This window comes from Anoplopoma fimbria, chromosome 4, assembly GCF_027596085.1.
Source record: "Anoplopoma fimbria isolate UVic2021 breed Golden Eagle Sablefish chromosome 4, Afim_UVic_2022, whole genome shotgun sequence".
Classification (NCBI taxonomy): Eukaryota; Metazoa; Chordata; class Actinopteri; order Perciformes; family Anoplopomatidae; genus Anoplopoma; species Anoplopoma fimbria.
Window position 1 is genome coordinate 26,028,313 of NC_072452.1, and position 27,500 is coordinate 26,055,812.

Sequence of the window (27,500 nt, forward strand, 5' to 3'; positions counted from 1 at the left end):
TGTGTGAGAATTTGATCATTTAAGCTGTGAAATCACATCAGTGTGACAAGTGTTCATGTGCTCATTTACATCAGCGTGTGTGTGTGTGTGTGTGTGTGTGTGTGTGTGTGTGTGTGTGTGTGTGTGTGTGTGTGTGTGTGTGTGTGTTTGCAGTAACAAAGATGAAGGTCACATTTTCAGCTGTTCTAATATTCAGTGCTGCAGCTTCTCATCGTCGTCGTTGTTAGTTCAACCTCTGAAACTTTGTTAATTTATCCAACTGTCTCACTGTTCTGTATATTTTATATATATATATAAAATCCCATATTTTGCATCCTTTTAAACAATGTTTAAACAAGGTGGCAAACTTCAGTTCTGCCGATTGAAGCTGATGTGTAAGTGTCTTAAAGCTGCATTCTCTCTCCTGTCCACCAGGGGGCGACTCCTCTGGTTGTATAGAAGTCTATGAGAAAATGACTCTACTTCTCTCTTGATTTATTCCCTCAGTAAACATTGTAAACATGAGTTTATGGTCTCAATCTCTAGTTTCAAGTCTTCTTCAATACAGCATGATGTTCATTTAGTAAATGATGCTCCATTTAGAGTCAAACAGACCATAAAGCAGGGGATGCTTTAGGGCGGGGCTACACACTGATTGACAGGTCCACACCAGAGACGTATACGACATCTCTACGTCACTCCTCCGTATTCCTAATATGGTCACTTACGTTCATTTGTTGCAAAAAAACAACATGGCGAGGCTTCACAACATCAGGCCACAAACCAATGGATGACGTCCCGATCGCTACGTCCACTTCTTCTATACAGTCTGTGGTTCAAACGGTGTATTTTCCTTCAGAACATAAACATCCCAGTGTAGATGTTCATGTTAGCAGAGGAGCCGCTCTGATCTCAGACCTGTTTCGTGTGTCGTTGCTCTGCAGGGGGCTCGGTGGATTTGTTCTCCCCCCCGCTGACTTCCTTTCTCCGTCTCACTGCAACACACTTCGCTCATGTAAAATTCATGTTACACGTCTTTCTACTTTAAACGCTTAAAGTGCTCTCGCCGCTCGTTGTTCGTCTGCGGGAGACGCCGTGCGAGGAAGTTTGTTGTTCAGCTCCAAAAAACGATCTGAAACCTGAACATCGGTCTGGATGCATCAGCAAGGAAATAAGAACAAAGGGAGGAAATTGAAAACTGTGTCTAATAAAAGATAAAGAAAGGGGGGATTTCAAATATTATATGCAGCCTGGAGGAACAAGGAGAAAAAAAGATATCAACATGACAAATGGAGAATAAAAAATAAACTCACTGACCTGCAGAACGAGGAGGGAACTGAAAAGTAAAGGAAATGAAAGTGAAAACACTGCTGGACTGGAGAGAAAAACTGAAATAATCGCTCCAATCAGAAGTGTTCAAATGTCCGTGAAGGAGCTGAAGACTCCACAACTCACTATGAAATATGAAATATGAATCCCTGCTGCTGGTTACAGTAAAACTGTATGTCCTTTAAACACTCACTAACGTCTACATGTTGCATTAAACAGAAACTGTTGTGCAGTGAAATTTTGAGAAAACTCTGGTGTGATGTATATTCATTTATAATAAGAAAAATAGTAGAATAAATGCAGAATAGGTTTACAATAATCATGTGTATTTGCTCAGTTTGTAAATAAGCTGGGCTCTTTTCCCCGCTTATAAAAAATGCAAATTTACAGTCACGTTGGAAACAGGCCTTTATGTTTTCAATATTTTGTTTATTTTAATGCATTTTAGAATAATATTGATTCATAAAACAGATTTTATTATTCCGAGCATGAGAAAACCGTTTATTTCAATCATTATTTGGCAAAGAAAAATGTGCAGAGGTGGAAGAAGTACTTTAGTAAAAGTACCAATACCATGGTGTAGAAATACTCAGTTGAAGTCCTGAATCAAGTACAAAAGTATAGAATAATGTATATTATATCGTTGTATAATAATTATTGATGCATTGATGTAGTTAAAAATGTGGAGATCATCTTAATCACTTTATTTACTGCTGGTAGTTTAATCTACAATAACATCAGCATTTATTAGTTGATAAATAATCATCAGATCAATGCAGTAAAAAGTTCAATGTTTACCTCTGAGAAGTATAAAGAAGCAGAAAAGGAAGTACTCATGTTCAGTACTTGAGTAAATGTACTTATTTACTTTCCACTTTTTGCAGCACAAGACAAACAGAAGCTTACTTTATTAATGTTAAATGAAAGTATTGTAGTTTATATAAATCTGTTCTGGTCAAATAGGACAAACTGTTTTATTAATCTTATAAATTATGAGAAAAAATATTCACATCTGATATCAACAGTAGATTTAAGCAGTAGAATGAAAAGTATTTATGTGAACTGTGAAAAGGAAAACTTCATCTTTCATCAGGAGGTCAGATATTTTTGGGCCCGACTGTTTTACCAAACAAACAAACAAACCCAGCACCAGCAAAACACAGTTCCAGGCTCCATGCTGCTGCTTCAGAGAGAAGTTTCTTCTTCTTTGGTGTCAAAACAGTCAAATAAGTCAGAATCGTGAGAGAGAGAAGAGAGCTCTCAGTAAATATTGACAGTAAAAAGTGAGAAGCGTCTCGAGGGAGCAGCTCAGAACAGAGTCTGCTCCTCGTTAACACCGAGCTCTGTGGTAAACTCCACCCAGCTGGCAACTCCAGGACGCCAAAACAAACCACACACTCTGCAGAAACTCAGCTGGTGGAAAGACATGTGTGTGTGTGTGTGTGTGTGTGTGTGTGTGTGTGTGTGTGTGTGTGTGTGTGTGTGTGTGTGTGTGTGTGTGTGTGTGTGTGTGTGTGTGTGTGTGTGTGTGTGTGTGTGTGTGTGTGTGTGTGTGTGTGTGTGTGTGTGTATGTGTGTATGTGTGTGTGTGTATGTGTGTGTGTGTGTGTGTGTGTGTGTGTGTGTGTGTGTGTGTGTGTGTGTGTGTGTATGTGTGTGTGTGTGTGTGTGTGTGTGTGTGTGTGTGTGTGTGTGTGTGTATGTGTGTGTGTGTGTGTGTGTGTGTATGTGATGTGTGTGTGTGTGTGTGTGTGTGTGTGTGTGTGTGTATGTGTGTGTGTGTGTGTGTGTGTGTGTGTGTGTGTGTGTGTGTGTATGTGTGTGTGTGTGTGTGTGTGTGTGTGTTTGTGTGTGTGTGTGTGTGTGTGTGTGTGTGTGTGTGTGTGTGTGTGTGTGTGTGTGTGTGTGTGTGTGTGTGTGTGTGTGTGTGTGTGTGTTGTGTGTGTGTGTGTGTGTGTGTGTGTGTGTGTATGTGTGTCTGTGCGTGTGTGTGTGACCGCACAGCGACATGCCGAGCCAGACTATTGGGTCCCAGAAGGAACCCCATCTGGGCCCTGATTGGCCGAGAGGGAGGCTGAACTCTGATGTCATCGGTTGCTCAAGTTGTTGTTTATGTTCGAGTGAGAAGAAAAACATTCAGATGATCTCAGTCCACCACGTGTGTGTGTGTGTGTGTGTGTGTGTGTGTGTGTGTGTGTGTGTGTGTGTGTGTGTGTGTGTGTGTGTGTGTGTGTGTGTGTGTGTGTTTTGTTTTGCTTCAACACACTGAATAGAATGAACGCCATAAGTTTGGCGATGAACTCAAAACAGAGAAACCCTCAGCGTCTTGTTGCCTGGGGAAACGAGCAGAGTGTACCCTTTACTGATGTGACTGGGGTGGACAAAATAATAGAAACACCTGCAATTTACCACAAACTGCATCCTCCAAAAGGACCATCAAGTTTAACTCTAAATAAGTTTGAGGATTTACTGCTGTTTTATTATTATTTTATTATCTCTACTAAAAAACTACTTCTGAGTGACCAACGGCCACAGCAGGGTTCTTCTATAAACACTGTTTTATTGACAAATCATCAGCTTTCATCAGTTTGTTTCTTCAGAGTCACTGGTTCTTTTCATTTTATTCTGTTTACTGTTTTTCTACTGTTAACCCCGTGATAAAAGTACAAATACCTACCTTGTGTTCCTCGAAGATAAAGAATAATTATAATAAATTGTCAGTGTGATAATTCAAGTTTCAAGATATTTAAGTAATTTATTGTCATATAATCTCAGGCTCCCTCCAACAACTGTCAAAAAAAGACAAATATGAAACGTAAAATAGATAAAAAATACAACCTCCCAACTGGTCAAAAACCGACGCCTGGTCAGTGGCCGTAACCTTCTCAATATGTCGCTCTACATTCCTCTTTAATGTCAGTTTTTGGATGTGTCTTTTCAAAATAAACTTCCGTCTTCACAGGAAGTCAGATTTAGGCAACAAAACCACTTAGTTAGGTTAAGGAGGTTAGGTTACTTTTACTTTCTCTCAGGACATGAACAGCTGTCTCCTTGGTGAAAGTCCTGTGTTTGTTTAATAACCCAAAAAATCAGTTTTTATGTAATCCACGTATTCATGAACCAGGAAGTGTAAAGACAGCAGAAACTCAACAGGTCTTTCAGAAAGGAGTCAGTTGTTCGTGCCTAAATTAAACGAGAATTTAAAATTAAAATATAATTTGTAGTTAAGTAACGCTACGACCGTAGAAAACATAGCTATGTAGTTTTGTTTCCTTAACTGAGCTGTTTCCTCTGAAGACAGAATTTTATTTTGAAAATACTGTATTTATGTAACGAGCAGAAACAGACACAATCATTTGAGAGTAACTTTTTTTGTAAAATATCACATGCCGAGTTGTAGAAGCAGGTGAAGATTACTCTTCTTTCAGGTGTTTCTAGGCAAGGTGTGCTTCACATGACCTGCAGTACCGAGTGTGGCCACCGCTACCAAAACACCACCAGTCCCTGAAGGCAACACCTGTGTGTGTGTGTGTTAAATATAAAGAATCTAAACATTTTTCTTTGTGTGTTTGTGTCTTCAGGCCGACCAGCAGTACGCCAGCAGTGTAGCAGACAACCTGAAGCGCCTGTAAGTTGTCCACCTGCATGATGGGATGCCGTTTCTACGGCAACAGGCCCGGGAGGAGGCTCTCCACCTCTTCTCTGTGTGTGTGTGTGTGTGTGTGTGTGTGTGTGTGTGTGTGTGTGTGTGTTGTGTTTGAAGTCGGCTCGTACACGGCAGTCTTTGATCACCGCTGTGCGTGAACAGCTGTGTGTGTCATTGTTCACGGCATGCAGTCAAAGTGCAGCATGTTGGAGCATGATTAATTTATCACACACACACACACACACACACACATACACACACACACACACACACACACACACACACACACACATACACACACACACACACACACACACACACACACACACACACATTCCGCCTGCAGGATGAAACCGTTTCAGCAGCAGGAACCTTTTTGTAAAAACATTTTTTGTGATTTTCCTTCTCCGCCTCCTTTTCTTTCCATCTTTCCTTCACTACATCCTAATTTCCTCCTCGACCGCCTCCTACTCCTCTTCCCTTATTTCCTTCTGTGTCATCATGTTTTCTTCTCTGACTCTTTATTTCCTCCTTTACCTCCTTTTTCTTTCCTTTCATTCATAATTCACTCTTTTCTAACTCATCCTTCTTTCCTTATATCTCACTTCCTTTTTATTTACTACCTCCTCCTTCTCTCTCACCCTCCTTCTCCTCCTCCTATGTCCTTCTTTCCTTCTCTACCTCCTCCTCCTATGTCCTTCTTTCCTTCTCTACCTCCTCCTCCTATGTCCTTCTTTCCTTCTCTACCTCCTCCTCCTATGTCCTTCTTTCCTTCTCTACCTCCTCCTCCTATGTCCTTCTTTCCTTCTCTACCTCCTCCCAATCTTCACCTCTTCCCTACTTCTCCTTTCCTTCTCTTATTCCTTCTTTCCTTCCATTCCATCTCACCCCCTTCCTTTCCTTTAACCCTCTCCTCTTCTTCTCTACATCTTCCTCTTTTCTTCTTCTTCTGTCTCTGTTTTCTGTATTCGCCTTTAAAAACAGAGGTTCCTTCACTGTCTTCATGTTTTCCTTTTTAACTCTGTCTCTCTCAGTTTCAATAAACTTCATTGCTCTGGCATATTGTCTTACATGTTATGATATAACGTTTAAAAATGAAAGAATAATAAAGTATCATCCTCTCTCGTCTCAGTTTTCCAGCAGAGATTCAGTCGGGTCTGTTGGAGGTCGTCTCTCCGTCCGTCCACTTCTACCCCGACTTCTCTCGACTCCGGGAGTCCTTCGGAGACCCAAAGGAGAGAGTCAGGTTAGTGTGTGTGTGTGTGTGTGTGTGTGTGTGTGTGTGTGTGTGTGTGTGTGTGTGTGTGTGTGTGTGTGTGTGTGTGTGTGTGTGTGTGTGTGTGTGTGTGTGTGTGTGTGTGTGTGTGTGTGTGCACTCTTTCACAACAAAAGTCTGTTTCGATAACAGAAACGGATCATCAGTGTTATTTCTTCCTCTGAGCAGCTGTTTGGAAAGTAACAGAACTTTAATCATTAATTCATCTTTATTTCTGCTTTGATCTACTTTCTCAAATCTTTTCACAACATGTAGCTTTTTTTAGAATAATGAGATCAATACTCACTTATTACAATGAACAGTTTTTTCCACCGGTTCTTCTTCCTCGTTGTGGCCTGATCAGCAGTTTTGTTTTTGAAGCTTTAAAAAGCTTTTTCAATTATTAAACTTTCCAAACATGGAACACGATCTCGTTGAATTTATTAGCAAAGCTGATAAAAAGTGAAATCCTTCACGAGTAGTCGGGTTTGAAGTGAAACTGCATCGCACTGATGGAAGCTTTTCATCATCCGTCTACAGTCTGGATAATTATTTTAATTGGTTAATTAAACAGTTTTCTTGCTCGTTATCACCACAGGGGGGCTTTCTACCGCACCTCATGGTCTTCATCAGTGAATAAGTGAGCGTTTCATGTGTAAATTAGACTTTAACACAAGAAACTTTCCAAAAGACAAAACTACAAGATGAGAAACCCTCCTTAGTGTCGCCCTAATGAGCTTAGTGGAGACTGGGGACACCTCGAGACCTTTTAAGACCTTTTAAGACCTTTTAAGACCTTGAGAGCTCTTGGGACTTTGAGATCTTTTGGGACCTCGAGACCTTTTGGCACATCGAAACCTCTCAGGCTTCGGGGCCTTTGGGGATTTCGGGGGACCTCGGGCACTTTGGGCCATTTGAAACCTCGGGTCATGGGGGCCTTGGTCCTGTGGACACCTCAGCCTTTTTGGGACCTCCAGACCTTTTGGGATCTGGGGGCTTTTGGGGACCTTTCTGGTCCTCCGGATCTTTCATACATCAAGACCTTTTGGGATCCCAGAGCCTTTGCAGATCAAGAAGCCTTTGGGGACCTTTGTGGCCTTTACAGACTTTAGGGGTCCTTGCAGACCTCAGGGGCCCATATGGCCCGATGGTAGTCCTGCCTCCTTCAACCTATCGATGTTTGAACTAATCAATAATTAAAGTTTTTTGTCTCTTTTTACTTTAACCTGAAAAACTGACTCTTTAAATAACTGCAGTTTATCATAATTAAAGCCCCCTCACACACACACACACACACACACACACACACACACACACACACACACACACACACACACACACACACACACACACACACACACACACACACACACACAGCTACTGACTGTTTTACCTGTAATGCGTGTGTACGTGTCATTTATCAGCTCCAGTAATCAGAGAAAGTTGGGTAATGGTGTTTGTGTGTGTGTGTGTGTGTGTGTGTGTGTGTGTGTGTGTGTGTGTGTGTGTGTGTGTGTGTGTGTGTGTGTGTGTGTGTGTGTGTGTGTGTGTGTGTGTGTGTGTGTGTGTGTGTGTGTGTTTAACAGCTCCCCAGGCGTCTGTCAGACTGTCATGGCTAATTCATGAGGCTCTGAACCACACTGAGCGAGCTAACTACACACACACACACACACACACACACACAATCACTATCACACATACACACACACACACACACACACACACACACACACACACACACACACACACACACTACACACACACACACACACATACACACACACACACACACCCTTAAATTGGTCCGCTCGCCTCCTTGTCTCCTTGACGGAGTCGTCCTAAGAGGAAACAGTGTGCAGATCGAGGTGACATCATTTTAGTTAATACACTGTGGCTCCACCCCCGTTTGGCCCTGTTACCGTGGTAACACGGGGGAGACGGAGGGAGAGAGAGGAGGACAAGAAGGGAATTTAAAGGTAGAAGGAAGGTAGAGGAGGAGGAGTCACTTTTATTTAACCTCCTCTGTCGGAGTAAATGTGTTGTTGTTGTCGGTTGATGATTTAAAAACGTCTTTATGTAAAAATGTTTGAGCTAATTGTCTCGTTAGCAAACGACATCAACAACATCTTGTTATTGAACATGACGGCGTGAGAGGAGAACAAACAGAGACAAACTCCAGGAGATGATGTGACGGAGGTCCTGTTCAGACCTGGATCCGACCACAGTGGACAGCTTTAAGGCCAACTAGAGATGCATCCCAAAACCCGGTTCGGAGTATCGATGAGGAACCGAACCGTTAAGCAGTATTGATACAAGTACTTGTATTGATAAAATCCTAATGACACCGTTAGAAGGCGTCTCCTCACGAGTGAACACGTGATCAGATCTCTCTCAGTAGTTTTGTTGTGTAAAAGTTGTTTCCTGTGAAGACGGAACTTTATTTTGAAAGACTTTATTCATGTAACGAGTGAAAAAATTGGCAGGTGTTGCTGGACTCTCGGAGAAAAACGCACAAAAAATGACGAGTATCTTTTTGTAAGATATACGAACCGTTGTATGAGGAAGTTTTGGGGATTTTTTCTTTTTTTTTCCTTGAACATTTTGTTTTAATAATGAGTTTAATAACTTCACTTGTCTTTTGTTCGGCCTCCGTTAAAGTCTGTTTGTACTGAAATACTTTCTTTGGTCGTTGAGATGTGTTTTACATACAATTTATATAGTTTTTTTTGGTAATATATTCCCATAACGGCACGTAAGGATCATGATACGGTAAAAAACGGAATAAAACAGTAACTGATGCATCTCTAGTCTAATGTATGAAAGTCTCACATTCACGTGATTCTTTTTCAACATCAGCCTGACTGATACTTGATTTTTGAGGCCGATATCAATATTTTAGTTTTAAAGAAGTTCATTGATACGTTGATTCAACATAAAGATAATAATGTAACAAATCTTTGTCAGTGCTGCTTCACACATCCAGACGGCATACATGCACCGATACTCACTGAAATATTCATCAATATACAGATATATTTATAGGTGGATATATTATCCATGATTTTGCAACAGCGTGGCTCTTGAATGCAACACTCCTCAACTCCTGACGCTGCTCACGGTTGCGTAAACATAAATAAAGTTAACATAATGTCGACTGTGATGGATCATTTATCCGTTTTAAACTTTTTCAAATTGATTTTTATCGACATAAACAGAAACAAACAGCTGCCTGAAAGAAATGAAATCAATCTTAACTGATTTCACACCTTCAGTCTGTCAAGTTTTCATGATTTGTAGTAAACGTTTTTTAAATACGTGAAAGCAGAAGACGGACAGATGTCGGCGGTGATTCGTCCTCTTTTAACACAGTTTGAATGCAAACAGGAGGGTCAGAGTCACATTACGAGTTTTCTCTCTGGACGATGATGATCTCTCCCCGGAGACACCGAGGTTAAAGAGTCGAGGCCTCGAATACTAAACGCTGGTGGTTCAGTTCACCTCATCAGAACTGAGACAATTCAGCCTCTTTACTGAAGTACTAAATGGAAATGTGTGGTAGTATTGCATTACTTGAGTATTTCCATGTATTGCTACCTAAAGTAAAGTAGTTGGCTGCAGCAGAATGAGAATTTAGCTCTGGACACCAAGGTTCACACTAACTCACAGACGAACACACAACAAATGCATGATTTTCCTCCTGGCGATGATAATGATTAAAATTAAAATTAAATTAAAATAAAATAAAATTATAAATAAAAAATAACAAAATAATAAAAATGTAAATAATAATTTTAATAATGATAATAATGACAATAAAATGTATTATTATTATTATTATTATTATTTAATATTAAAATATAGAACATTCTATTTATTTTGTTCAGGTCACTCAATGTTTATTATATTTATTATTATAATTATTAGTGCAATAATAATAATAATAATATGAATAATGATACTTCTTCTATTACTACTACTACTAATAATAATAATATTTAGTATTATTTTTATTATTATTATAATATCGTGCCCCATCTGTGCTTTAACCCCTAATTATTTTGAATAATCAGTGTTTTACACAATAAAAGGTCACTTTCTCCATTTGTGGATTTTTATTTCACCTGAAGGAGAAACAGCTTCTCAACCTGAGCTGCTGCTGATGAAGTGAAACGTTCTATTTAAACTGAGAAACTTGAATGTTAAATCTTTGTTGAAGACTTGTGTTGAAGACTTAGTTTAAAGAATGTGGTTCACTCCGTGGGAGAGACGAGGCTGCCTCTGTGTTAACTTTACTGAGTCCCTATAAAAAGCTATTTTCACCAGTGTTGTTTTTAGACCTCAGCGGGATTATAAAAAGAGGCTATTGACTCCACGTAGTAAAAAAAAAACCTTTAAACCGTGGATAAACTGCTGTGTGTGGAGACGAGGGGGGGTTTATTTATGGAACAATAAAGTGATAGAGAGGAGGAGGAGGAGGAGGAGGAGGAGGAGGAGGGTCTTATGTCTGCAGGGCTGAAGGAGTTAGACGCCTTTTGTTCATCACATGCGTCATAAACTTCCACAAAGAAGCTTCTTCTGATCGTCTTTACGAGTTTAGAGGAACAAACGTCATCGGTTCACATCGGAAACATCAGATCTGCTGCTTAATTTAGCTTTTAAATAACATCAGATGAGATTCTGAAATCAAAGACATAGTAATAAATACGTTTTAGTACTTTTTCTTTATTAGTGTTGATATGATCAAGTAGAAATAATACTTATATTTCATCAGTCTGTTTGTTTGTTTGTGTTTGAATCCTTTAAAAATACCAAATCTTCTTTGTTGTCTTAGAAATCTATATTTTATTCTTAAGAATGGAGAAAATACAAATTATTTATTTAATACAAATACTTTGTTGTTGAATAGAAACTAAAGAATATATATTTCTTCATAAATAAATGTTCATATACCATACAACTTCCTTTAAAGTGATATTTATTTATTGTGAGAAGATGCAAAAGATGAAAAGTGAAGTTTTTAAGAAGCAGAGCGGCAGATTGACACATGTTTCGCTTTTAACTTTAAATCTCTTGATATTGATTTATTTAGTTTACTGTCTCCAAACAAATTGGTTTCACATAATAAATTACATGTAGCACGATCGGCAGCTGGTGATCATTATCAATCCACTTAATTGACTCATCTTACATGCTTCACAATGTTTATTATACCAAATAAACTAAAACCTTTCTTTATACAAAATGTACAATTTCTGTATTTACTTTCATGTTGGAAAACATTCTAAAAAGACACCAAATATAAATGTAAATTAAAGTATTTCAAGATCTTTTCTGAAACCAAACTAGGTAGTTTTGTGGTCTAAATCGTTAACTGTATATAAGAAGTGGACGTAATTGTAGTGACGTCACCTCATTGGTTTGTGGACTAAACTTTGAATCCTTGAGTTCTGCATTTTTACCGTCGCCATCTTGGCTTTTTTGTAACCAGTGAACAGGAAGTGACCATATATGGACTGAGGAGGAGTGACGTAGAGACGGCGTATACGTCTCTGGTGTCGACCTGTCAATCAGTGTGTAGCCCCGCCCTAAAGCATCCCCTGCTTTATGGTCTGTTTGACTCTAAATGGAGCATCATTTACTAAATGAACATCATGCTGTATTGAAGAAGACTTGAAACTAGAGATTGAGACCATAAACTCATGTTTACAATGTTTACTGAGGGAATAAATCAAGAGAGAAGTAGAGTCATTTTCTCATAGACTTCTATACAACCAGAGGAGTCGCCCCCTGGTGGACAGCAGAGAGAATGCAGCTTTAACACATGAAGCTCTGACTTCACTTTAAAGAACCAGAGGTTGACGCCTGGGAGGACTGCTCAAAATATCTTTGGGAGGATATCACACGTGAGAATACGTTGCTCTATTAGTACTTTTACTTGTACTTCTTCCTCCACTGGATATGAATAAAACAAAATAAAAAGTATAAAGCAATGTTCTAAAGGTCTCCTGAGCTGTGCTGCTGCAGTAAATATTGAGAGGATTGTTTTATCTCTCTGCTGTGTACTGAACTCGTCTGAACACACACTGACTTCATTCACCGCCGACTTCCTGCTTCCTGAAGGTATCGACGGAAACGTGTGGCGTTAAAACTTTAATCCTTCAGACCTTCTTGACATATATTCATCTCAGTGCTGTATGAGAAGCAGCGGGAACATTATTCAATATATCTCTGCAGTTGTTTCCTCTGTGACGTCCGTCCTGTTCTGCAGGTAAATAGAGACGCTTTGTAATGATGCAAATTAGAAAAGAGGAGCTGCTGGTCATCAAACACTCCGGCTTCTCTTCCCGTCCTGCAGCGACTTAATCTACCTTTACTTGTTTGATCTGTGATGGTTGTTAATCTTTCAGTGAGGCGTTATTTCAGTCCATGTAACATATTTAATACTTAATTCTCTTGTTTTTTCCTCTTGCAATCATTCATACAGTCCTGTTGATTTATTTATTTGCAGCTCTGTTTAGAGTCGTGTATAATCTCAATTTTGCCCATTTTTCTTCCAGTCGTGCCTCTTTGTGTCTCGAGATATTTGTCTGTTTTCTACATTTAAAGATTTTCTATTCAACATTCAGAGCATTTAGTGGACACATCGCCGACAAAACCTTTGTTTTTCGTGCACATTTTCAGACGTATTTTTCTTCCATAACACGTCTTCTTTCACTTTAGTGGAAAGAAAACATTTATTTTACTGCTTTGTCTGTTTGCGTCTGTAGATTTCTCCAAAATTCACCAAAGTTACCATTACATAATGCCTCATTTGCATATTTAAACATAACATTTCAGAAACCTTGTAATACAAAAAAATATTGTCTTAATGTCAGTAATCATCTGGTGAAGTTTCATGTTGATATCTATTAGTTATTTTTTTTACCCTATTCACCTGTAGTGTCTTCAACATGTCTGTAATTTAACTAAACATTTCTTTAAAGGACGTTTTCTCTAAATGAGTTTTTTCTCAGACTCTGATCCATAAATCTCCACTTCAGTAGCTCTTACATACACCAAACTTTACAGCTTCATTCCTCTCTATATTCTGAAGGTTTCTACAGAGGGGTTTGTTCACATATCATTCATAGACGGATTTATACAACATGGAAACATGGAAAAAATTGTTTTTTTTATGTCTATTGACAGTATCTTCTGATTTAAAAGAAGATATCCAAAATATTCTCTGTACAAAGTTTTTACTCTAATATCTCAACATAATGAAACAAGAATATTCAACCTGTTTTTATCCAATGTTCATATTTATGTTCTGGAAATATATGAAATATAGTGGAGTAACTCCTCCTCTCTCCTCCTCCTCTTCCTCCTCTTCCTCCTCAGGTGGAGGACGAAGCAGAACCTGGACTACTGCTACCTGATGATGTACGCTCAGTCTAAAGGAACTTACTACGTCCAGGTAGGAAAGACAGAAACTGTCACAATAAAAGCCTTTCAGTGGCATGCTTTTAATGTGAAACATCTGCAGGAATGTGTTCATGGAGATTAACAGAAGGCACAGAGAAAAATGCAACTGGAATTTATTAATAAAAACACAAAGAAATTGACATTTAATTTGTTATTTCATGTTTTTGATTTATTTATTTAATGGTTCAAATAAATAGAAGACATCAGAAGTTGTTTCAGTAAAAAAAGAGGATTCTATAGAGACACAGAACATCAGACTTTCTTGTTAAATGAAGATTAAATATGTGTAAAATCCTCTTCTTCTCTATTAAAGTTGTCGAGCTACGACCCTGAATTAACAGCCACATAAATGAAATAATGAAATATAAACTACACAACATCTGTCGACGGTTACGCCTGATGTTAGTGAATCTAATAACACAGGACGGCCATTAAAGGGAAAAGAGTCTCTGATGTAACCCTGCTGGAGGTGAGAGGCTGATGAAACTGTTGCATTGTGGGAAGACTGACGGGGACAGTAATGGAGGCGCAAAGCCTTTGTTCCCTTTAAAGATGAAAAGAGGAAGAAGAAACAGATGGCAGAGTCCCACATCTGAGAGAGAAACACATGATGTATGAGTCTGAAAATAGTCGGTCAGATGTTGAGCTTCACTTATTTTACATCACTAATGTTAATATACAATACACTGTTGAATATCTGAAAATAGGTAGTTAAATATCTGCAAAGAATTAGTGGAATATCATTAATAATCAGTAAATTATCTGAAGAAATTTGGTAAATATTCCAAAATAATCAGTAAGAAATGCAATTTTTTAAATATATATTTATGTAAAAAGAATAAATAATATATTCTGAAACTAATCTGTAAAATATAATTAAATCATCCAAAAATATTTATGTATAAAATAATGTTCTTTAAACAAAAATATTTGTTATTGATAAAATATACAGAGAAAATGTGTTCAATATTTAAAACTCATTAGTAAAATAAATAATAATAATCTTTGTAATAATAACAATTTATTAAATAGACGGAAAAACAATGTTAGATATTTAAAAATGATTAGTAATATATGCAGAAATATAAAATATACAAAAAATAATAATAAGATATAAGGGGAAAAATGTAATATCCCCCCAAAAAATTCAAAACATCTGGTCACTGTTTAAATTTCTTTTGAAGCCAAGATTCTAATAAAAGCCTTAAATTATTAAATTATATAAGATAAACCTTTTTTGATCCCAAGCAGGTAAATTTGTTAAAAACAAAAATCTGCAAAACATTAAGAATGGCTGAATTAAATTTTATAAAAAGAAAAATGACTTCTCCTCTGATTAAATGAAGTTGGGAAATAAGAGTTAAAATAAGAATATTTCTCAACTCAAAACAATAAAACAGTTCAATAAAGAGAGGAAGATGAATGTAATAAGATAGAAACACAGTATGAGCAGCTGTCTGACAGAAAACCGTCTCAGGACCTTTTTTCTCAGAGACGGCTCGTTGTGATCTGAAGCTTCGCCTCCTTCGTCGTCTCTGCTGGAGCTTCAGCTGAGTTTTGACAGATAACATTCATGTTTTGACACCTAAACTCGCTCTGAACTCGGCAGAGATTTTGTCCTCGGTGGTGGGTAGTGACATGAGGAGGGAGGAGGAGGAGGAGGAGGAGGAGGAGGATGAGGAGGAGGCAATTACTCCATGTCAACTCCCTCGTGACAAAATTAGAAGATCTAAATGTCACACAGTAACACAGTTATGATTACATAAATCATAAAAAAGAAAAAAACACAAGTTGAATTTGTTTGCTAATTTATTTTACAAAAAAGTATTACTTTTTTTTTCAACCTCTACTTCCAGCCTCTCCTCTCTGCTTTGTGTTCAGCAGCCTGAAGTTCAGTCAAAGTTTCACAGATTTTTTTGTCACGTGACTGTTGATCTCAGATGAATCAGTCATGTCTTCATAGTTTCACTGAGGAGCTCAGAATTTAATGTTTTTTACAGAATCTGGTTAAAGAAAAGGGTTTATTTGGAGCGCAATTTTAAATGAGACATGTAGAATAAAATGTTTTCGATGAAATATCACAATTCTAAGCTTTGATGTGTTCAAAATCTGACGATTATGATTATTTTTACAGCTTCTGGCTTGTAAACAGTGAAGGTTTGGAGATTTTTCGAATAAACCATATGTTTTAATCCTGCCAGTGGGTTTTGGGGTTCAGATTTAGATTTAGCTGATAATACTTTATCAAGTAGTCTCTTAATACTTTTTCCCCCCCTCTCTCTCTCTCTCTCTCTCTCTCTCTCTCTCTCTCTCTCTCTCCTTTAGTTGGAGGACGATATAGTCGCTCGTCCAAACTATTTCACCACCATGAAGAACTTTGCGTTGCAGCAGCCGTCAGAAGAATGGATGATCCTCGAGTTCTCTCAGCTCGGCTTCATCGGTGAGTCCCTGCTGTTCACTTCTCATATATTATTATTTTATTAATAATAGTAACTACTACTACTAATAATAGTAACAATAATAATAAATAGAAAAGTATAAAATAATCATGTTAATTATAATAATAATAATCATCATCATAATAATAAAAATGTATAAAATAATAATAAACAAAAATGTATAAAATAATAATAATAATAATCATCATAATAATAATAAATATATAATAAATAATATGAATGTTAATTATAATAATAATAGTAATACTTATAATAATACACATAATAATAATAATAATAATAATAATAATAATAATAATAATAATAATAATAATAATAATAATAATAATAATAATGATAAGTATGATATTGGGTCATATAAAACAACGAACGAGGATCTACCGATGCAAAAACACAAAAGTTGTCACTGGTAGAACTGTGATGAAAACAAACACCGGCTTCAATTACGAAACCACTTTGATCCGGAGGGGAAAAGTTCAAATGTTTTGAGGGTGTAAAATATATTTTTTTAATATATATTTATCCTCATTCTTTTTGACCCAAGATCCTCTTCATTGCCCGTGTTTTGGTTTATTTAGAAAAAGAAAAAAACAAGGTAGAGGTAAAGATGCAGAAGAAGAATACTTTGTCATTTTTAGGTGACTTCATCATTTCAAGTGTTAATTAAAAAAAATATTTCTTATGTGAAAATTTGATTAAATCCAGCTCATATTCCAGTTTATAGTTTTTATCTTCCTTTACTTTTCCGGATGTGTGACTCTGAGGGATGTTATTGACGGGATAAAGGATGATGAGGTGACGGATGAACAGAGTGAATCATGGAGGTGAGGAGTCTCAGGATCAGGAAACGGAACCGACTCCGTCTGACGGTTGAATTAAAACCCAGCGGATCAATGGAAGCGTCAGCCTGCGTCTGATCCGCTCTCTAATCATTCTGCCGAGGCTGATCAATAACTCCGTCCTCCTGGGTCCGATCAGCAGACGCTGACGTGAGGGAACACGAGAGTTACTTTCCTGGAACCATCAGCTGATCTGGAGTCAGATATATTTCCTCACAGTGGTTTCCAGCTCTGACGGAGACAGAGTGTGACTCATTGATTAGATGTTTCTGAAACCAAGAGACTTTACTTCCTCAGTAAAATATATCTGCCAATATACAACTATGTTTGACGAAATACAGTTAATAAACTTCATCATTTTTCTAAAGAAGAAAATCACAAAATCTTCCCCTCAGGTGTGTATTTTTGCTGGTTTCCTTTTTCTTCATTGACAGTAAACTGATATATATATATATATATATATATATATATATATATATATATATATTATATTATATATATATATTTAAGGACGTCACCATGGTGACAGCTGATTAGCCTACAACAAATACAATTAGGGTAATCTAAAAAGAATACATGAAATGAAAAAATTAAATAACATGTGAGTTAAATAAGTAAAAAATAAAACGACTTTAATCAAAATCAGGTTCGAAAAACCTATAATCTAAAACAGAGATACATGTGTGAGAGAGAGAAACAACGTGTGAATTTCTAGAGGGAGCCTTCTTCTTCTTCTTCTTCCTTCTTCTTCTTCTTCTTCTCTTCTTCTTCTTCTTCTTCTTCTTCTTCTTCTTCTACTTCTTCTCCTTCTAGTTCTTCTTCTTCGTGTTCTTCTCCTTCTTCTTCTCCTCCTTCTCCTTCTTCATCATCTTCTACTTCTTCTCCTTCTTCTCTTCTACTTTTTTCTTCTTCGTCTTCTTCTTCTTCTTCTTCTTCTTCTTCTTCTCTCCTTCTCCTTCTTTCATCTTCTCCTTCTTCATCTTCTTCTTCTTCTTCTCCTTCTTCTCCTTCTTCTTCTTCTTCTTCTTCTTCTCCTTCTTCTTCTTCTTCTTTGTTCTTTCTTCTTCTTCTTCTTCTTCTTCTCTTCTTCTTCTTTTCTTCTTCTCATCTTCTTCTTGTTCTTCTTCTTCTTCTTCTTTCTTCTTCTTCTCCTTCTTCTCCTTCTTCTTCATCTTCTTCTCCTTCTTCTTCTTCTCCTTCTTCTCCTTCTTCATCATCTTCTTCTTCATCTTCTTCTTCTTCTTCTTTTTCTTCTCCTCCTTCTTCTTCTTGTTCTTCCTCTTCTTCTCCTCCTTGTTCTTCTACGTCTCCGTCTCTATCTTCTTCTTTGTCTTCTTCTCTATTCAGTGTTGACAGCTCCAGCTTCACACACACATGTACTGTCTCTCTCTCACTCACACACACACACACACACACACACACACACACACAGACTCACACACACACACACATGAACAAAATTACCCAGCATCATTTCCTTCCCATGAGGCTTTGCTGCTCCACTTCCCTCTAATAGGTCCCAGAGAGCTCGGCCCGTCGTTACTGAGGCGGCTGAACAAAAAACAAGACGACACAAAGTCACCTCAGCCTGAACCGGTCAAACTCCCCAGGAGACGAACCATCAGGCAGCAGATAGCTTGAGCTCATCCCATTTAAACCCCAGCACCGGGGGTTTGATCCCGGGGGTCAGATCCCTGAGGACCACCCAGACTCTGTCTATCAGCTACCTCCCTGCTGCTGCTGTTACAGTTTACACCACAGAGCTCCACCAGCACGCCGGGGCCCTAAGCTGGCTGGATGCTAATAGCTACGGCTAACCGCTAACTTAAGGTCCGCCTCCTTAGGTGAGGTCGTCTTCTGGTGGCGGTGACGATGATACGGAAATACAAATACATTTCTAATTTCTGCACCTTTGGATTTAATCTAATAAAGAAACTCAGTCCAGTTTTAAAGAGCTGTTCTCTCTGCAGCAACAACAAAAAACACAAGTTTCTTTAACTACTTTAAAGCTTTAATTTAAGAACACATTTAGTGCAGTTTTAATCCACACAGTTAAATCTTTTCACCTGTTTGGAATCTAAGTACATTTATATATATATACTATACTTAAGACTAAATTTGAGGTACTTATACTTCGAGTCTTTTCATTTCCTGCCACTTTATACTTCTACTCCACTACATCTATCTGACAGCTTTAATTAACATCAAACAATAATATTTTTTACATAATAACTATAAAGAAATTTACTGAAACGATTAGTGGTAAATTAATGTGAAACTATTTTGATTATTTATTATTTTGATTGAAATAATTTCATGTAAAAACATGTGTGACTCCATTTCTCACTATATTCACATTTTTTTTTCCAAACAACAGATTAATAAAGAGAATAATCAGCATCTTACTCCTCCGACTCAGCGTGCAGAGCAGCGATTAATCCTCTCTCCTAATAAACTGCTTCAATCATATTATTATTATCTTATTATAAAACATAAGCGTGTTTTATATTTGCAGTAATGAGATAAACATTAGTATTACAGATTCCTGTTTGTGATAATCCATCTGAATCTTTCTTTCTCTGCTCGAGGCGTCGCTTCCTCCATCAAGAAATTAAACATTTGAAGTGTGAATTATTGATTTGACTAACAATCAATTATGTCATTATGTGTGTTATATTCTCTCTGCTGCTGAAAACCCGTAGGGACGCACACACTGATTTGTTTTAGAGGCTGAAGCGAAACATTTTTAGATTTAATTGGATTATTAAATGATTGTGACCAACGTGTGCAGAGCAGAACATTTTCTAATGTTGGGAAATAAGCTCTGATTTCAGTTTGGGGACATCATTAAAAGAGAAAAAGCCTCAGATGTGATTCTCCTGTTGTGTGAGGGTGATGAAACTGTTGCATTATGGGTATTAAGTCAGTATCCGTCGCTCGCCCTTCATCACAAACTCTTTGTTCTTTATAAAGAGAGAAACTGTGTCGGACAGCAGAAGGTGATGAAGAGAGTCTCAATATTACATATATAACATTAATAATAGTAATAATAATATAAATATTAAAAGTAATAATAATGATCAAAATAATAATAATAATAATAAAAAAAAAACAATAATAAATAATAATAATATGTATAATTCTAATAATAATAGTAATAATAATATAGCTATATATTGTATTAATATTAAACTTGAATTTAAAATAAAACAACATCGTGATCATTATATCAGGACGAAATATAATTACCTAGACTACTGTGAAAGCCACCAGATAAAACTATTATTTATACCTTAATATTTTTGTCTTCAGATGTTTTTAAGTATTTGCTGAAGCGAGTGATTCATTTTATTCATGGATCATCAGGTTCTGAAACAAAAATCCAAGCACACTTTTTTTAATGTGAAAAAAAGGTTAAAAAAAATCAAAAAATACGTAGAAAATATAACCAAACATATCTAAAACATGTGAAAATTATCAAAAAAAGTCAGAAAATGATAAGTAAAATATGTTTTAAAAAAAAATCTAAAAATACGTGAAATCTAAAATAACAAGACTGTCCCAAAATATGAGATTTTTTTTTTTTAGTCATCCAAACACACTATAAAAACTTTTTTTTTCCAACAATAAAACAAAAAAAGCAAAAATGGTGCAAAAATAGAATAGCAATAAGAGTAAGGTAGAAAAATCCCCTAAAATAGAAAAAAAAGTAAATTACAAAAGCAAAAGAGTAAAAATACGACATTAAAAATATTAAGGGTAAAAGAAGAAATACTAATTATAAACTAATGAAAAACTAAATAAGAGCTATTCAACTGTTCGTACTGAGAAGTTAATTCACCTATAAAACTAAATTATCCACTGAGTAACAGATGTCCCTTTTCCAGTGTCAGTCAATGGGAAAAGTCTTTTTGGGCCTCATGGCATCACATGACTAACCAGGAAGTTGTAATTTGCTTTAAAGTGTTTCAACCAGAAGAGAGCAGAGCGACTTATATGTCTATTTAAAGCACAATATGTAGAATACTTTGCAAAAAAACCTCAATATTTAGACCTGAATCCGTCAACAACATTATTAAATACACATTTATACATTGGTGTCCAGTTTAGTTACCATTCAGAGACGTGAAGTGGAGATGAAGGCTGCTCCATCATCATCATCATTATCACTATGATGACGTAGTTTTTCTTTGGAGGGCGGTTTTCTCATCGACGCTCTGCAGAGCTGCAGAAACGCGAGACACATTCAGAGTAACTCGGCCTCCTAAAGTCCTAATTTGAGGAGCTCTCTGAAGACGTGAGTTCTCTCTGAGAGTCCTCACAGAGATAGAGAATAACCAGCTCACTCACACCTCCTCTCTCCTCGTCTCATTTCCTCTCTCGACTCCACAGACGAGAGGCGCCAGACGTCTTTACGTGGTTCTCTCTCCTCCTCTTCTTCTTCTTCTTCTCTTCAAATACACAAAGAGGAGTTTCATTTTCACCCTGAATCAACTTAGAACTCTTCATCGGGCCCCAAAGTCTTCAGCAGAGTCATTATCGCTCTCTGCCAATCGATAGCGAGCTCAGAGGAGCTGCAGATCAATACTGACTCCATCTTTCTCTCAGACTGTTTTAATCCAGAGTTTTAATAGAGAATATTTCACGATTTTCTATCGTCGCCATGTTATTTTCCTCACGTTCTTTGTCTCTACGGTTTCAAACTGAATCTGATGATGGAGAAAGAGAGACGAAGGAAGAATTACTGCAGTATAAGTACTTATACACACTGACACAATACTCTGTAATCTGCTGATTACTTTCTCCACAAGTGACACCTTCACAATGCTTGTTTAGTCCAAACCTCAACATTAATACTAATTCATGAAATATGTGAAAATATCTGAAAAGTATGTGATTTTTTTTTTTTATGTACAAAAATGATTAGGCAAATATGTGAAAGTTATCCGAAAAAATTATAAGTAAAATATGTGAAAACAATATGTGAAAATTATCAAAATAGGCCAGACAATTATTAGAAATGTATTTTAAAAATATGTTTAGAAAAAATCTACAAATACATGACAAAATATTACAAAAATGTCAAAGAATTAATGAGACAATATGTGAAAAAATATGTGAAAAAAATCTGAAAATGATTAGTCAAATGCATGTCAAAATATCCTTAAATTATAAATTACAGTAAATTTACTGAAAAAGTATGAGAAAAATGTCCAAAGAATATTGAGAAAATGATTTGTCTAATGTGTAAAAAATGAAAGCGAAAAAATTTAATTATTACAATTATTTAAAATAAAAGCAGCGAATCAAATGACAATCAAATATTTTAACTAATTAATTAATTGACAAATAATTTCAGCTGTTCTTTTATAAACTGTTGGGAATTTAATTTATAACAAAACATCACATATTATATAAACTCTTCGAATGTTTTGTGTGTAAAACTCTTGATTTATAAAGTAACCGAAGCTGTCAGATAAATGTATTGTAGTAGGAGTAGAAAGACTCAAATTATGTACCTCAAATACTTTGATTACTTGAGTAAATGTACTTTCTGTCTCTGGAGCGACAGAGTAATTCAAGATCTCTGATTTCACACATGGATGTTTGTCGTCTCTTTACCGTCCCGACTGTCTGAGCATCAAAAACATCCCCCCAGTCCTCCCCAGTCCTCCCCAGTCCTCCCCAGTCCTCCCCCAGTCCTCCCCCTCCCCAGTCCTCCCCCTCTGGTCCTGGTTTCTGACCTCACCAGACCTCTCCGACCTCAAACGGCCTGCGAGCGGCGGCTGCTTTCATGAATTCATCCGGTGAATCTGACTCACTGGATTAAATCAGACGGAGAGCAGAGAGCTTCAGGGCCGCTCCACAATTCAACTGTTCAAATCTGAGTTTTGCATTTTGCTAAGTTTAGTTTTCGGTCCGGCTCTGTTTTTTAGGTCTGCAGGGGCTCGTTTTCTAATTTTTTGTATTCTGTTGCCTTCGGGGGCTGAAATGTCCAGACACATCAGGGAGGCTCTGAAGGCGGCGGCGGCAGAGCAGAGCTCCATGTTGGCCTTTTAACTCCTCATTGATTCAGTCCAGTGAGACGGTCTGCTCAGCTCAGATTATGACCTTTAATTCACAGACAAGGTTTACTAAAGCAGACTCTGAGTTCAAACGGACGAATATAAGGACGTAAAGATGTGAACTCAGGACTTATATCAGACGCTTCCTGCACTAAAAGTCTGGTTCTCATAGTCGATGTGAGCAGATATTAATAGAACTCTCACATGAGATGTATTTGTATACTTTACTGCAGTCTAAAAATACAACTAAAAGTTCTACATCTGAAATTCTCTTCCAGTAAAAGTACATAAATCAGCTAAATATACTCCTGTGGTATGCAGAGTGTTATGTCGTTGGAGCAACAAGATAAGAATTGTCTGTTAGTTTACAACTTTATGATTCTATTTTTTAAGATTTTTTTTCCTTTAAAGATCAACCCGTTTGGATGGGTCAAACAAACACACGACTTTCACCTTGGGGACCGCTGTTTGTGTAAAACAAAGTCAATGTTGGTTTATTTTACTGTAGTTTTGTGACATAAAGTACGTACTTAAATACATCAGGTAACTCTAATGTAAACACAGCCACAACATTATGAGACATGAAGGTTGGAAGGGAGGGAAAGATGGAGGGGTCATACAAACACAGGACTTTCACCCAGGAGACCGCTGTTGAAACCAAGTCAACGTTGACTTATTTTCACGTAGATTTGTAAAATAACTTGTGTACTTAACTAACGTATATTTTCTTAAACCTTTACCATGTCTTGAGGAAGTAAACCTAAATACTAAGTGCACCGAGGTTGAAAGTTTATTTTGAAAAGACATCATGTTGGGAACGAGACACTGTCGGTCTGACGTCCTAAATTGGTGCTTGAGGGGAAACGTAGAGCCTCTTGATTGGAAAGGGAATTCATGTTGACGTGTTGATTTGACAGAAGACAGAGTAGAAATTTTCAAGAATAAGAAATATTTAAAAATAATAATAAATAGATAAATAAAAACATCCCAACTAAAAAAAAAAAGTAAAAATGACCCACTTGGTCATAATAATAAAAATAATAAAAATAATAAAAATAATAAGTGTATGTAATATAGCACCTTTCATGGAACCATTTCACAAAGTGCTTTACAAACATAAACATACATATAGATTTAAAAAACAACAACATATAACTGTAAAAACAATCAATAAAAATGATGTTAAAAATACACCAAATGATATAAAATGGAAAGTGAAACTAAGGTGGACGTCAGTAAACCAAACGCTTTTGTTCTCTGACAGGAAAGATGTTCAAGTCTCTGGACCTGTCGCTCATCGTGGAGTTCATGTTGATGTTCTACAAAGACAAACCCATCGACTGGCTGCTGGACCACATCATGTGGGTCAAAGTCTGCAACCCAGAGAAGGACGCGGTGAGCAGCTGCTCCACATTCACCTGAACATTCACAGTTCCTCTACAAGCCGTTGATGTTTTTTCTCTGCAGGATGTTTTGTTGTTGTTGAAGTCAAGGATCTTTTTAAAAATGAAGAAAGTCTGTTTTTTGTGTTTCTCCATCAGAAACACTGCGACAGGCAGAAAGCAAACCTGAGGATTCGGTTCAAACCGTCGCTCTTCCAACATGTTGGCACTCACTCGTCTCTGGCTGGAAAGATACAGAAACTCAAGGTAATGAATGAGTGTGTGTGTGTGTGTGTGTGTGTGTGTGTGTGTGTGTGTGTGTGTGTGTGTGTGTGTGTGTGTAGCCTCCAACAGAGTGATGACTTCACCAACAGAAGGTTACATGCTTTAGTCACTATTCAGGACATTGAGTATAGAATGTTTTCATTTTGTCCTTCAGTACTTTTACTACGTCAGTTCTTTTCACTGGAACTATTATCACTATATTTAATCTTTTTTTTTGCAAATAAAGCTTCTTGTGAAGGTTTGGAAAAGACTGATGTTGCTGGCAGGAAAAAGGATTTATTATTTAATACGCCTATATTGGTACTGAGTTGGCACTGGATGCAAGTTTGAGCTGCAGAATCGTCCAATATTAACCGTATTCTCTGGGATACCAGGCTGGTGAAATAAAACTTTCATACACTGTCGAGTATATTTGAGCTGTAACTGAGGCTCAGAGCTTGTCTGCAGCAGACCGGTTGCTCTGGTCAGCTGTCAGAGTAAAAAGTTTAGTGAGTTTGAAACGGAGGTTCAGCAGAAGTTCAGTCTCTGGAGAGATGAAGATTGAAAGCCTCTGCAGTCTCAAACACAAACTGCAGTATCTCACAGCGGTGGCAGCCCTCGGCTCGGCTCGCCTCTGATTACTGTGTTAAGAGCGATGGATATTAGCCCCGCCGACTGCTGCTGCAATCTGGTCCAATCAATTGGATATTGATCCGTCCGTACCCGGACCAGCGCCTCCTTGATGTGGAGATTGAACCATAGAGGCCGGCCGGCATGAGGCCGTGTACGTATGGAGGCTGAACACGACTATTACCCTCCAGCCTGAAACGCTCACCGTGGTGAAGTAAGAAAATCAACCCTGAGATTTAAAACGTTAACGTTAAATTGGAAGAATTAAAGTGGAAGTGGAAGTTTATTCGTCTGCAGAGAGTTAAGGCAAGAGATTTGTTCAAATGTGAGAAACTTCTCTGGAGAAGTCACGCATTTTCTCAGACTTGTTCTGAAACAGGTTTTATTGCAAGATAAAGACGTCCCACTACTTCAACCTTTGTTTCTTACAGCCAAACTCGTTTTTCACAGTCAACATTTTTTATCGTCTCAATTGCTTTCTTATGAATTTAATTAAAAAATGACTCCCAAAACCAGGCTAAACAAGAATAACTCTTATCCTGCTATCACAGTGACATACACTGGAAAATGAGTTGTGGGTTGGTATTAAGTCACTGTGACATCTGAAAACAAATAAATGCCTCTGAGAGTGCATCAAAATAACAGTCATGCTTCTTCTGCTTGCTTGTATCTTTAGTGTCTGTGGACTGAACTGAAACTGGATTAGTCATCAGGAGCTAGCAAGGCTGGCAATGATACCAGTCTGTGTAAAAGGCTGGTCTGGGATGACTAACGGTTCATATTATATTCTGGTCATTGCACAGTGCTGTCATCTTCATCACTCCAAAAATACAGAGAGGCAACACAAACATACAGTAGAAAATAACTCCCTGATATCTGAATCTACTGAATCTGTCAGATATTAAATCCACTCACAAATAACATTTACACTCAACAAACTCCACGTTTTGTTCCAGGATAAGGACTTTGGTAAACAGACCCTCCATAAGGGTCATGCCAACCCGCTGGCGGAGGTGACGACCAGCCTGAAGACCTACCAGCACTTCACCCTGGAGAAAGCCTACCTGGGGGAGGACTTCTTCTGGGCCTTCACACCTGTAGCGGGGGATTTCATACGGATACGATTCTTCACACCTGTCCGCATCGAGAGGTGGGTACCAGGAAGTTTCAGGGTATAAGGTCTAAGGATAGTAGGATGTAAGAGGGTACCAGATGATACCAGGACATTAAAGGTTATTGGGGGTACCACAGAATACCAAAGGTTAGAGGATATGAGAGGATCCAGAGGATACTAAGTTATAATAAGAGTGTACTAGGGGGTTAAATGGACTCAAGGGCAGCAAGGGGCACAGGGGTTTACAAAGCCTCAGTGGGTACTAGAGATGTGAGGGGTACCAGATGATACCAGGACAAAAGTTATTGGGGGAACCACAGAATACTAGAGGTTAGAGGATATGAGAGGATCCAGAGGATATTAAGTTAAAATAAGGGTATACTAGGGGGTTAAATGGACTCAAGGGTAGCAAGGGGCCCAAGGGTACTAGAGGTACTAGAGGTGTGAGGGGTACCAGATGATGCCACGACAAAGGTTATTGGGGTACCACAGATAACCAGAAGATCCCTGGAATTCAGGAGTACCTTCTACTAAACCCAAAGGTCTTGCGTTTAGTAAAGGGCACTATAAGATACGATGTGTACAAGAAGAGTGCAGAAGAAGAACAGCATTGTGGGTACTGGACGGTACTTGGGTGTCACACTGTCACAACAGGGTATACGGTCTAAGGTTACAAGGAGTTACAGGGTATGTAGGATTAAGGGCCTGCAAGGTTACACTGTCTCTGGGGTATCAGAGGGTACTGGAGGTTACCTTTGAGGTGCAAGACACATGAGGGGTACCAGGAGATGGTAGGGTATTACAGAGTACTAGGGGATACTAGTAGGTTAGACATACTCAAGGGTATCAGGAGGTAGAAGGGGTTACTAGGAAGTGCAAGAGATGTAAGGGGTACTAGATGATGGAGGGGTTTACGGTGTACTAAAGGGTACTAGGAGTTTACATGGTCTCAGTGGTATTATAGGGTACTAGAGGTTACCCTGGAGGTGCAAGAGATATGAGGGGTACTAGAAGTGCATTATGGTGTACTAGGTACTAGTGTTAACATGGTCTACAAGGTATCAGAGGGTACTA

The 27,500-nt window shown here is 37.7% G+C and overlaps 1 protein-coding gene across 1 annotated transcript in view; it reads left to right on the plus strand.

Annotated features, from left to right (window-relative positions):
* The window catches only part of mgat4b (alpha-1,3-mannosyl-glycoprotein 4-beta-N-acetylglucosaminyltransferase B), an 84,171-nt gene that overhangs the window by 46,724 nt on the left and 9,947 nt on the right, over positions 1-27,500 (plus strand). Inside the window, exons 5-11 of the mRNA XM_054597800.1 lie at positions 4,890-4,936; positions 6,087-6,200; positions 13,590-13,665; positions 15,999-16,113; positions 24,301-24,431; positions 24,578-24,685; positions 26,269-26,462. Coding sequence (XP_054453775.1) covers positions 4,890-4,936; positions 6,087-6,200; positions 13,590-13,665; positions 15,999-16,113; positions 24,301-24,431; positions 24,578-24,685; positions 26,269-26,462 — 785 coding nt within the window. The remainder of the gene's footprint in view (positions 1-4,889; positions 4,937-6,086; positions 6,201-13,589; positions 13,666-15,998; positions 16,114-24,300; positions 24,432-24,577; positions 24,686-26,268; positions 26,463-27,500) is intronic.